Below are 13133 nucleotides of genomic sequence, written 5' to 3' on the forward strand. Positions count from 1 at the left end.
AGTGTTGCATTGAGAAGTAGATTTCTCATCACTGTGTTAATAAGACAATGGTAGAAATCATCAACCACGTGGGCTCTTCAGATGCTCACTGGACCTCAGCAGGCAGGCCATGGGTTTAATTGTGGAGAAAAGAAGAAAATTAAAGACAAGTTACAAAATCCTGAAAATATATCGGGTGAGGCATAATTCAGAATTTCATATACAATATGTATTATAATAATTTCACATATAATATATATTATAAAAATAGAACCCCCTATTCATGTAAAACTACAGTTAGACATTTAATCATTTGACTTTCATATATATTTTTAGGAGAAAATAATATATAAAAGTAGGATGTTGCCTGGATCTCTCTTATTAAGCTTCTTCCAACTTGCCTGCTTTAAATCTCAATAGATATTCACTGGTTATATGAAAAGAAAAAAAAAAATGCCAGGTATCAGCTTTAACAGAAGAGAAATCAATTCTTCCAGCCTTGGAGAAAACATCCTGCTCCTTGTAAGTGATCTTAATCAGAGCAATTCAAATGACTTAGAGATTAATACATCAGTACCCTAATCTGTAATAAATATGTCCTTAAGCTGGAAGTATGATATAGTACTAAATATCAAATGCTATTTTAAACTTAGGAGGAGTTTACCAACAGAATAAATCCAACTTTGAATCATTTTCTAAAGCAAATGATTCCTCTCCCAAGTCTTCATCTATCACATATTAAAATAACATTTTATTATCAGATGATTCCCTTATCATAAAGAGAATAGGATATGGGAAAGATAAGGGACTCTGAAGAGAAAACATCTGGAGGAAATTGTCATTCTGGCTTACACTGAGAGTGTCATGTGTTCTTAATCTTAACTTCCATATTTATTGCTCAGAGCTGAATTGTAAAGAATAATTTGTGTCCCATATTATTAGGGAAATAAGCAAAAATAAAATAGGGGAAAATAAGACACATTTGGCATTAATTCTTAAATTCATTCATTTATTTACTCATTTCACAATATTTAGTGAGTGTCTCCTATATACCACATACTGTGCTAGACACTGTGGGACACTGAAAGAGGATCAGATAAGCTTATACAGTGGACTAAGCGAAGATAATAGTATAAGGCAGGTAGTGCTAAATGCCCTAAGAGAAGAATAAAATTAAAATGCTGTAAGAATTCAGAAGATGGAGAACATTCTTTCTTCTGGAGTATGAGGAAAGTTTCCTGAAACAGAGAGTACCTCGGATGGGTTTTAAGACACAGGTATGGCTTAGACATGCAGAGATGTAAAGAATGGGCACATAAGCTCAAATAACAGGATGGCAATGGCCCACTGAAGTGAATGTTCTGTTTGGCTAAGGTACAAAAAATAAGAAATAGGGTTGGAAAGATCGTAGAGACCAAATGCTGAGGGGCTTGAAAACCATGCCAAGAAGTATGTACCTCTGGGAATAGAGCAGCATTTCTCAAACTTCAATGTGCACATAAAATCACCTGGGAATCTTGTTCCAGTAGGTCTGGGATGGGGCCTGATATTCTGCATTTCTAATATCCCAGAAGACGCTGATATTGGGAGACCACACTTTAAGTATCAAGAACATAGACAATGGGAAGCCATTGAAAGTTTTAAACAGTGCTCACTTCAATAGCAGATACACTAAAATTGGAAAGTTTTGCACAGAGAAACTGCCTGACTGCCCAGTGTGTTCCAGGAAGACTAAATTTGATCATAGTGGACCAGGCAGATTGGAATGTGGAGAAGCTGTAGACCGCGGTGCTCAATGCTGGCTGTTCATTAGAATCACCTGGGAAGCTTTTACACCAGCCTGCTACTGAGGCCCCACTCCTAGGGATTCTCATTTAATTGATCTGGAGTGCGGCCCACATTTCCGTATTTTTTAAAAGTTCACCAGAGAACTCTAATATGCAGCCAGGTTGAAAACCTCTACTATAGATGATATAGTAAGTATTGTAATCACTCAGGCAAAAGATGATCTAAACTAGGGCAATGGCAGTGGGAACAGTGAAGGGGCCAGTTGTATAAAATATTGTAAATGTAGAAGGAATCGACCTTAGCAACTGCCTAGGCAGGGATTTAGATGTGTGTCTACAACCCATTCATTTCTTCTGGTTAAAGACAGTTTAATGAAATGGTTAAGACTATACACCCTGGAGCCAGACTACCTGGGTTTAAATTCCAGCTATACTATTTACTAGGGGTATGTGTGTGATCCTTGGTTAAGTGTCTTAATTTCTTTATGCCTCAGTGTCCTCATATGTAAATTGGGGATAATAACAACAACCAACATACAGAGTTGTTGTGGGGATTAAGTGAGCTGACACATTTGTAATGCCCTTAGAACCACACTTGGCACATAGAAAGAGCTATAAAAGTGTTGGCTGTTATTATTAGCATGGTTCATCATCTACTTGAATCTCTCCAGAATGTTTAACTGCTTATAAAACTGATCTGAAAAAGAAGTCCTTGAGGACTTTCAACCAGTTTGAAGTCACTGGATCTAAGTGGCGTGCCCTGTCTCCCTCCACCCCAGACCCCACTCCCAGGGTCTCCAAGAGTAACATCCAGAGTTCCTACTTGAATTGCTGGTCCTTGGTGCTGCGCGTCTTGGCCAGGAAGCGCTCTGCTAGCTTCTCCAGGTTCCGGGAGTAGTCCATTTCAATCTCGGCCTTCTTTCGGAAGAAGTCCTGGAGGTCCTGCAACAGCTGCACCCGGAGCTCACACTGCTGGTCCAGACATTTCATCTGCTCTGTGAGCTGAGCACGGATCTCTGCAAAAAAAAAAAAAAAAAAAAAAAAAAAGGGAAGACAGTCAGACAGATAGTCCTAAATAAACACCTGCACGCCAACATTCACTCACCTTTCATTTACTTGTTCCCTGTCCCTTGGGGAATTCAGAGACCTTAATGAAAAAAAAAACACTTAAGTCTAAACTGGACATATGTTGTGAGGCACCTCCAAAAACTCCAACTCTTTTTGGACCATTGAAAAACACTGTGAATCAGGAATCTGCTAAATCATTTGGAAGCTGCTTATTAGATAAAATAATATTCAGAACTACCACTTACTGAGCAATTTACTGTGTTTCTGGCACAGTGCCAGAATCTGGGTTTTTTACTGGCAGAGGACTGAAATGAATTATCTCCCAACCACCCTGTGAGGTAGGTACAACTTTATCCCCTTTTTAAAGATAAGAAAACTGAGTCTTGAAGAAGTCAAGCTATTAAGTGGTGGAGCTGGGCCCAGACAGACTAACTATAAAGCCCAAGCTCGTATACTTTTTATACTTTCTCTCATGATTTCTAAATGTTTTCCTGCATCTTCATGAAGTTGGTTGAGGTTCAGGATACTTTAATGGAGATAGAAAGGGACCTGCCTGAGGTCAAATGATGGCAAGCAAAACCAAAACGAGCACCAGGACTTCTAGGCAAGCGAACCATTCACTGTCAATTAGATTTCAATTTCCAGTATCACAGAATGTAAACCAATCTTCAAGAAGTTGACTTGGAATGAGGTTTTTTCACTAACAAATACCCCTCATGTCTCTGTTGCTTCATCCTCATGGAGCCTCTATGGGGTCTAAGCTAGAAATATTTCTGGTTAAGGTTTTGCCTCGCAGAATTCTGGCTGGCCAGGGTCCTTGTACAGGGTAGCAAATACTGTCTCTCTGGATTTTAGCAGTGGCAGCTCCAGATGCAACCAGATCTGCCTCAAATGATTTGTTACTAACAACAGACCCGGCACTCACCAGAAGCAGCCTTCCAAAGCCAGACTGCTTTTCAGCACAGAGAGGGCCCGCAGTGTGTTCCTGCTGAAGCTATGTCCCCATCCCCATCTGATTGAGAATGCAGCTATTTCTTCCATCCCCTTCCCCTGCAAACCGTTCAGCTTCAGTGGCTCCAATCCCAAGGTAAAAGAGCAGCTATATTATGCCTTTGCTTATGCATGCTCCAAATTCATTCCTGAATAGTACAGTCATAACAATGCTTTCTGTGTAACACATGCAGTGTGTGTAAGGCGGGGGGAGGGAAGGTACTGCACCAGAGTGCTGCACTAGCAAATCTAGGATCAGAGCTATGTTGCTGAAAGGTTTGCAACTACTCCTTTCATGAAGCAATAAGGATGGGTAAATGTGCACTGCCTTGGAGTAGTTGGAAATCCATAATCTATCCCCACCTTCATTTTTTTTTTCCTGTTTTTGTAGATCTCAATATATAGCACAAGTATCTGGTCCTCTGTGGGTGCTCTTACGTGATCTATAAGTGTAGTGTGCACCCTCTTCATGCCCACACCTCCCCCTTGCCAACCACTAATGCCAACCAGCCCTGCAGTAACCTCACCTGAACCGAAACTGAGCACTGGAGGATTGTTTCAAGCAGACAGAAGGCTGTGCAGAAAAGACGCCTACCTCATCACTCATCAAAGCTCTCTTGTTCTGTGTTTTTTGGAGTCTGATTACAAGGATGTTGGGGGAAAAGGTACACAGAGGTCATGTCAGGCATCTGGTTCTTGCCAGAGATTTCTGGGTCTCTTAAAGGCAACAGCTCTTGTGGAGACTATTCCTAGAGGTATCTGTCCACCTTCTATGTATTAATAAAAAGCTGGTAGTAGCAGCCATCGGGTGGGCAGACTGTGGGTAGAGAGGGCATTCAAAATGCTCACTGATGTTACTTACAACTTGTCCATTAAATAAGAATCAGGGCCTCTTAAGGTGAAAAGGATCTCCAGGTACACAATCAGTCACACATGTACAATGGGACATGGATGGGCAGTGGAACTGTCAGGACTCTCAGAGTCACCTGGAATTCACCTAAAACTTTACCTCAATAATCTTGCCAACCAAGGGAGCAGAAAGGAACACTCTAGATTGAATGATACCCACTCCTGCCAAAAAAAAAAAAGAGGGGGCTAGGCAAAGTCCCATGACACCCATGAAGTTCTAGAAGTAGACCACTCCACAGTTGTCCTGTCCAAGGAACAAGCACTTCATAGGAGGCCTGTGAGATATGTGAATTAGTCTGAGAAGTCTTAAGCCCATCTGGCCAGCATGGAGTTCCATCCGGACTTCCTCAGGTGCCTCAGTGAGTGGACAGCACAATACAAACTGCATCCCACTTTCCGGCACCCGCTCTGGGCCCCTGAAGAGAAGGGAGCATGTATTTACTGAACACATTTTATGAGCCTTTATATATATCATCTCATTTAATTCTCACAACTAATCTATAACATATCCCCATTATCCTGATTGCAGATGATGAGAAAACTGAGGTAAGACTCATTAAGTAATTTACCAAAGGGTCACACAATTTGGTGCAAATGGGGTTGAAGCTAAATTAAGGTTTGTCTGACTTGTCAAAGAGGTTGAGAGTAGGGCAGGGAAACAAGAGACCAGTTTAAAGTCTCTGAAGGTATTTCTGGGTTCATTACGGTGACTATGGCTCTTGCTCCTGGAACATCGCCTTTTCCACTTTCCAGCTGAGGGGTGATTCAGGCCCCCAGAGTCAAGTTTGGACTAGCCCACTGACTCACTAGCTAGCCCATGTTTTGACTAGTCCACAACCGGACTGGATGCCTTCCCCACTTCCTACAGGGCAGTTTTGGAGGAGGTGATTTTCTTGTCCTGTGAATGCACCTTGAGGTCTGCCAGTAAGCCCAGAGGACAGAGAAAGTGAGAAAGCGACATTCCCATCCTTTATCCAGGAAAAGAAGAGGCTCTGCTAATAGGTACCACCTGCCACTGTGGTTTATTTGTGATGTGACACCACTGGGCATCTCCCTTCTCCCACAACCCACCTGGAAGGAGAAGCCTCCCTCGCTACCATCCTCAGTGCATCCACACGGACATTTAAGGGAGACTCTAGGGCTGGCCGTTTAGCTCACTTGGATAACACCAAGGTCAAGGGTTCAGATCCTCACACCTGCCAGAGGCCAAAAATAAAATAATAATAATAAAGGAGACTCTAGCCACCCCCACCCCTAGGCCTACAGCTCCAAGACAGAACAGTTGCACTGTCTACGGCAGAATGTGCTGCCTCAGGCACTGCTGCTGCTGCAAAAACAAACAATGTTCCCCAAGAAGGCAGCTGTGCTAGCCCCAGTCTTCTGTCCATGCACATAAGGGGCAGGAAACAATAGACCACTGAATGCCAGCACGCCTGGGCCATGTGCCCAGCTGGAGACCCCTCTGCACCCTGGCCTGCCAACAAGCCACAGAGCAGAAAGAAGAAAGAGGCAATCTATAAAAACATGGAGGAATTTCTCACAGTTCCCTTGTGTGCTTAGGCGAGTATGCACGTGCATGCACACTTAAAGACACATACCACTCACACCACCCATACCATGTTTCATGATACCAACTCAAGAAGGTTTTACAAATCCAGTTTGCAGCTGGACATGAGTTCCTGAGAGCTATAGAGATAACCTTGTGGGTTCTTTCCCTAGAACTACGTGGGAAGAAGCCAAGCTCTCACTTTCTAGAAGCACCTGTATGTCAGGGGTATGAAAGAATTCCCTGGCTATCCACAAAGCTAAAGAGCTTAGGTCACCACGAACTACCTGGAGTGACACATGCCAAAAATAACCTCCTCTGGGCACCCAGTAGAGCCCATTTATTCAGCAAATCTTACTGAGCCCCTCCTGGGTAGCAGATGCTGGGCTAGGTGACAATGACAAAGGAGAACAAGACAGGCCTAATCCCTGCCCTATTGAAGCATGGGTTGACAAAGAAGAGGAAGGGCAAGAGAACAAAGAAAGTCTTCTTATTTTTGCTTTGAATATTCTTTATTATAACAAAACCACACAAAAAGCTCCAACCTGAAGACCTAAGATTTAAAACTCATTACTAGCAGAAAGAAAAGAAATCAAGCAACAAGCCAAAGAAAACTTCAATCAATGTCCTCTCTTTTTTCTATTATGTTTTTTTAAAAAATCACACTTGAATAAAAAATGCAGCTTCCCTTGAAAAGAGACCAAAGTTTTTATGCAAGTTTCCTGAGAACCAGAGTTGCCCTTCAGTTGATATTTTATTCAGATTCAAGTCAAAACTTAACCTCGCCGTTTTAGAATTAAGAGAGTGGCAACCTCGTGAATATGCTTTAAAAACACTGAATTGAACATTTAATTAATTGGCAGCTGGCCAGTAACCGGAGATCCAAACCCTTGACCTTGGTGTTATAACACCACACTCTAACCAACTGAGCTAACTGGACAGCACAGAATTGTATAATTTTTTTAAAAAGTGAATTGTATGGTATGTGAAGTATATCACTCTAAAAAAACAGATTAAAAAACTTAACTCCACGATATGACATTCTGTTGAAAACCATCCTGCCAGCTAAGGGAAAAATGGCACAACAAATAGGCACCAAAAGCAGGAAAGAATTCTTGGTTTCCATTTCTCCATTTGTATGGGTTAAATCAGTTCTGCATTGAATATGCAAGCTGCTCCTCTAGACAGCAGGCTTGGCCATGACACTGAACTCCACTGGCGATTCACCATTCCATCATTTCCAAAGTGTGTTAGATCAAAACCAGGCAAGGAAATGTTTTTATGAGTGAGTTCAAATCCAGGATCAGCAGACACACGCAACAAAGCTTCCCCTGGGAAATACTGCCTCCTCATCCACACTTGGGCACAGTTGAGATACTAACTACACCTGTCCTGGGAGTTGGAAGGAGACTTATTTCCTTTTTAGAAAGATGTTGAAGGGTCACAGTAACGATGCAATTGGAAGAAATACAAGCCCTAGCAGGATATTGATCATTTAACAAAAATAGTCAGGATCCTGTCACACTAACAATCATACAGACTCTAAATTATAATACCTGCCAATGCAGGTGACACAGTCTTCTGAAAACTGTCCTCACTTCAGAGAGCACACAGAGAATTCACCAGTCAGCAGAGTACAGGGGGCGGGGACGGGGGATTTTGCTCAGCCTACTGCTTTCGATCCAGAAATATCAGCCCTTTCTTTCCCTCTTTCAAAATTCACCTCCTTCTTCAGGAATTTTTCTCTGATGAAGTCATGAACCCCTTGGTTCTAAGGAGAAATGGAGGTTGGAGGGTAGGCTGGGATAAAAACATAATCTTTCAAGAGTCACACAGCATGTGTGACTGATGTGCTAGCACCCAGGGGGCAAAGCTGTGACTCCCACAGGCTTTGTCGCCAGTGCAGACCATGAGATCAGCCCAGGTTCCCCATGGGGAACCTGGCCTGACTACCAGTCTTTTTACACAAAATCGGCCTCACCTGCTTTTAGTCCTTTCACAAACACATGATGTCACCTCAGCCATCTCAGGAATATTAATTCCTAGTTCCTTTCCACCACGTGTTATATAAGAATACAATTGAGGCTTTCATCAGGCTCTGCCCTCCATATCTCTTACCAAGACTTCTTATCATAACAGTAATCGGCCCCTCTCAAAACTGTGCCCCAGGAAACAAAATGCCGGAATGCCCTGCCAAGTCTTGCTCTTTACCCTGCTGGTTTGCCTTTCTACAGACTTAGTAATGGAAGGGCTCATAAAACCTTGCTAGACAGATGGAAAACCAAAGCCCAGAGAAATGAAGGGGATTGACCAAGATTACACAGCTATTTAGTTGCAGATCCAGGACTGGAACCAAGTTGCTAGGTTCTCAAGCCAATGTTCTTTCTTACTTTTATTGCAAACATTTACTTGAGTACCTTCCAGGTGCTCTGCGAATACAAAGACAGAAGTCCTCCCTCAAAGTTAGCAGGGTAGTGGGAAAGAAACAAGAAAAAACCTTAACAAACAAGGTGAAATAATAATATACATAAATGAGGTATGCACACAGTGCCATGAGAAGAGAGAGAAGGGAGACATACTACTACCCTCAATCCACTTGCTATATCACATCTTCCAGTGACTGACATTATTACTTGTCTATGAGTCATCAGTGTTCCAAGAAAAGGCCATCAAGCTACTTTCAGTAAACCAGAAAATAGCAAATATTCTTCCTCAAAGAGTGTGATTGATAGCTTTTTTCCTCATTACTTTCTTGAATAAGGCACAGAAGTACTCACAGACATGAGCTATTCCAAACAACCAACAAATAGGTATTAAACTTCTGGAATAATTGGTTTCCATTCCTTAAATCCATGTCTTCCTAAATCTTAGTCCACATGCTTTTTGTAAATCTGATTCCACCCCTTCCCCAAAGATGGTGGATGTTAACTCCAGGCCTCAGCTGGGAGCTATAACCCCTGGGGACAATGAAAGCCTAAGACTGCTGCCACCATCTTGCCACCATGAGTAGCAAGCCTGTTTGAGAATGGAGCTGACGTGGAGAAGCACAGCTGATAGATGGGGAAAAGGAAATATGAGCACCTGAATCAAGTCATGGCCAGAAGCCAGCCCTATCCCTGGACCTTGTAGTCACTCAAGCTGACTCATTCACTTTTTGCTTAAAACACTTTGCACTGGGTTTTTAGTAACTTGCAAACAAAGGAGCCCTAATGGATAAAATGAGGGATTCTGTAGTATTCATAAGTATGAAGGTCCCTGTTCTCAAGGAACTTACAATGTATTTGTGAAGATACAATCAAAATTTACAACATATTTTTTAAATGTATATAATTATTTATATATTTGCTGTGGATTAACTGTGTCCCCCAAAGTTCATATATTACAAGCTTAAATCCCCACTGTGACTGTTAAGAGGGTGGGAAATCCTATTATGGTAATTTAAAGGCAAGGCCTTGGAGAGACGATTAGATTATAGGACCATGCCATAGTGAATGGATTAATAATGGTGGTCAGGAGCACGGTTCAGAGGGCTTTAAAAGAAGAGCACGTGAGAGGTTAGTCTCTCTCTCTCTCTCCCCGCTCTGCCATTTTCTGCCATGTGAAACCCCTGGGTCACTGTTGCTACCACCAAAGCCTTCACCAAAAGCGTTCCCTGGACCTTGGACTTCCCAGCCTCCAAAACTATAAGCAATAAATTTTGTTTTCTTAAAAATTACCCAGTTCCGGGTATTTCTGTTACAAGCAACAGAAACAGACTAATACAGAAAATTGGTAACGGGAGTAGGGTGTTGTTTATAACAAATACTTGACAATGTGGAAGTGGCTTTGGGACTGGGGGTTGAGGAAAGGCTGGGAAAAATTGAAGGAGCAGGCTAGAAAAAACCTAGCTGCTGGTGGGAGTTTAGAAGACAAGAAAACCAGGGAAAGTTTGGAATTTTTTAGAGACTGGTTAAATGTTGGTGAGCAGAATGCTGATAGAAATATGAACAGTAAAGGCCATTCTAAGAAGACCTCTGATATACATGAGAAGGAGATTTTTAGGCACTGGGGCAATATCATCCTTGCTGTGAACTGGCAAGGAACTTAGCTGCGTTGTGTCCATGCCCTAGGACTTTGTAGAAATTGAATCTTAAGAGTTGTGAACCAGGTATTTGGCAAAAGAAATTTCTAAGCAGCAAAGCATTAAGGAAGCTGCAAGGCTACTTTTAACAGCCTACGCTGAGTTATGGTAGCAAAAGCATAACATAAAGCCAGAATTTAAAAGGAAAGCAGAGTGTAAAGATTTGGAAAATTTGCAGCCTGGCCATATGGTAGAGAAGAAAGAGAGCATTTTCAGGAGAAAAATGCAATGGTGCTATGATTAGTTCAAAAACAAGGGATTATCAAGAGAGGGGGGGGAAGGCCCCGAAGGCACTGCAGAAGCCTCTGGGGCCAACCCTTCCATTACAGGCCCAGAGGCCTAGGGAAACAGAATGGTTTCAGGGAACAGGTCTGAGGTGCCATCCATAGCCTCACTGCCCAGGGCCACCTTGGAATGCTGGTCCCCGTACCAGCACTGTGGCTGCTTTGGCTGCTCCAGTTGTGGCCAAATTGGCCACAGGTGTGGCTGGACCTGCAGCTTTGGAAAATACAAGCTGAAAGCCTTGGCAGCATCCAACATGGTGTTAGGTCTGCAGAATGCCAGATGCATGGAAAAGCCTGGGGACCCAGGAAGAGATCTGTCACAGAGGCAGAGTTCTGCATAGAACCTTTACTAGAGCAATGCCAAGAGGAAATGTGGGGTCAGGGTTGTAGCAGAGAAACCCCATCAGCACCATGCCTAGTGGAGCTGTGGAAGCAGAACCACCTTGGAGACCCCACAACTGTGAAGCTACCAGCATGCAACAACAGCCCACAAGAGCTGAAGCATGGCCTCAGACCAAGAAAGCCATAGGAGTGGGGCCGCCTGAGGACTTGGGGACCCAACCCCCGCACCAACGTGCAGAAGACGTCGAACATGGAGTCAAGATACGTGATTCATCAGCTCTGAAATTTAATACAAGATATATAACTACGTATTGTATAAAACTTTATGCTATTGTATACTCTATATGAAATTAAGAATAAATATTACAAGTAAAAACTTTGAGGGCTCAGGAAGACCAGTGGAAACTAACATTACTAAAGGTAGGTTTCTTGAAGAAGACTAAACTCCTTGAGAGGAAGAAATCTGTCTGTACGCTTTACTAATATATTCCTGAGACCTAGAACAATACCTGGCATATAGTAGACTTCCAAATTTGTGAAGGGAAGGAAGGAGAGGAAAAAGAGAGGGAGAGAGGGAAATAGAGATCTGAACTAATTTTCTGAGAGTGGACAGGTTTTCAGTAAATGAAGGGTGAGAAGAGGATGTTCCAGAGGAAGATAAAACATAAGCCAAGAGATGGAAACGTTTGAGGGTGTCCTCTTTGTAAAGTAGTAAGGAGGATGGCCTGTTTAGAAGAAAGGGTGACACTGGGGGCTGGTCAGACATAAGGGTGCAAGGGGAGGAGCAGCTCCAAAGGCCAACAGAGTAGTTTGGATTTCAAGCAGCCTGAAATGGAGCTCATAAAAGTTTGTGTCATGATGAAAACAACAAAGTTGAGGAAGACCACATGAAGGAGGTCTGCTGGATGGATTCCTAGGCCTTCTAAATTAAAAGGTGGAATGAGCACTTAACAAGCAATACATGCTGAATGATATAGAGGTCAAATGAGTAGGAGAATTCCATGAGTAGAAAATCCCTGCATATACTAACACAAATCATCAGTAATAATATGTACCTCACAGTCCGTGTTCCTAAAGCTAGTGTAAGAGTTATCATTGGGTTCAAAGTTAAGACAGTGATCTTGGAGGGGTGGGAGGGCAACTATGACTGAGTCCTGGCCTCCCTGGCTTTCCTTCTGACTACAGTTCTCTCTGTTGGACTTTGTTTGGCTGTCTTCAAAACTCTCTGCCCTGTGCAGCAGACTGTGGCAAAGCTATGAAATAAAGAATTTTTCCTCTCCTTACATTAACTCCACACTACCTAAAAACAATGCATACAACTTTGGAGACAGAGAAACCAGCCAGGGGGAAGAAGGAAGAGAAAAATGGCCCTGCGAGTTTTCAACGGATGCTCAGTCATCCATCAGCTTTCCAGCCCCCAAGTGAAGGCACAGAAAGCAACCCCATAAAGCCAATGAGGAAGGAGGGTGTGGAGGGGGACATCTCAATGAACTTTAGTCATCGCAATTGTTCTGGCAGGCGCCTTGGCTCTTTCAAGTGACTCAATAGTGAGTCAAAGACAAAAGGCTCCCAAATGAATAAGCTGCCACATCAAATGCCAAAGTAGTGATATTAGCTCCTAGGCTTTGCCCAAGATGTTTAAGAAACAGAATTCCCAAGGTCTAAAATCTAGAATTAACTTGTACTACAAACTACAGATTTAGAATGAGAAGACCAGCAGCTCCTCTGTGAAACATCACCTAGTCTGATGCCCCGAGTCAATGCTAGAGACAAGCTGCAATTCAGTTCCCAAGGACCACAGTAATCAACCAACAAATCCAGCAAATATTTATCTAACACCATCTCTGTGCAAAGATCTAGGAGCTGAATCACTGGAACATACATGAAAACGTAAGACACTGTCTTACTCTCAAATAACTTACCATCCAATTGGAAAAAAGGGGAGACTAAATGCAAAAGTATTTAACAGTATAAGACTGTGCATGCTAAGTGCCAAAATAATGGTCTCAGACCATGTTCAGATAGGAGGACATCAGTATAAACCCGTGTGGACATAAGTTAGTCATGAGGCCTTGAGCTGGGGAGGATTTATAGAGAAGTGAGGGTGA

The 13133-nt window shown here is 42.6% G+C and overlaps 1 protein-coding gene across 1 annotated transcript in view; it reads right to left on the reverse strand.

The window, feature by feature from the left end:
* SRGAP2 (SLIT-ROBO Rho GTPase activating protein 2) overlaps positions 1-13133 on the reverse strand; it is a 257088-nt gene that overhangs the window by 158716 nt on the left and 85239 nt on the right. The window contains exon 2 of the mRNA XM_063113343.1: positions 2590-2782. Within this exon, the coding sequence (XP_062969413.1) occupies positions 2590-2782 (193 nt within the window). The remainder of the gene's footprint in view (positions 1-2589; positions 2783-13133) is intronic.

Source organism: Cynocephalus volans, chromosome 11 (assembly GCF_027409185.1).
Source record: "Cynocephalus volans isolate mCynVol1 chromosome 11, mCynVol1.pri, whole genome shotgun sequence".
In the NCBI taxonomy this organism is placed as follows: Eukaryota; Metazoa; Chordata; class Mammalia; order Dermoptera; family Cynocephalidae; genus Cynocephalus; species Cynocephalus volans.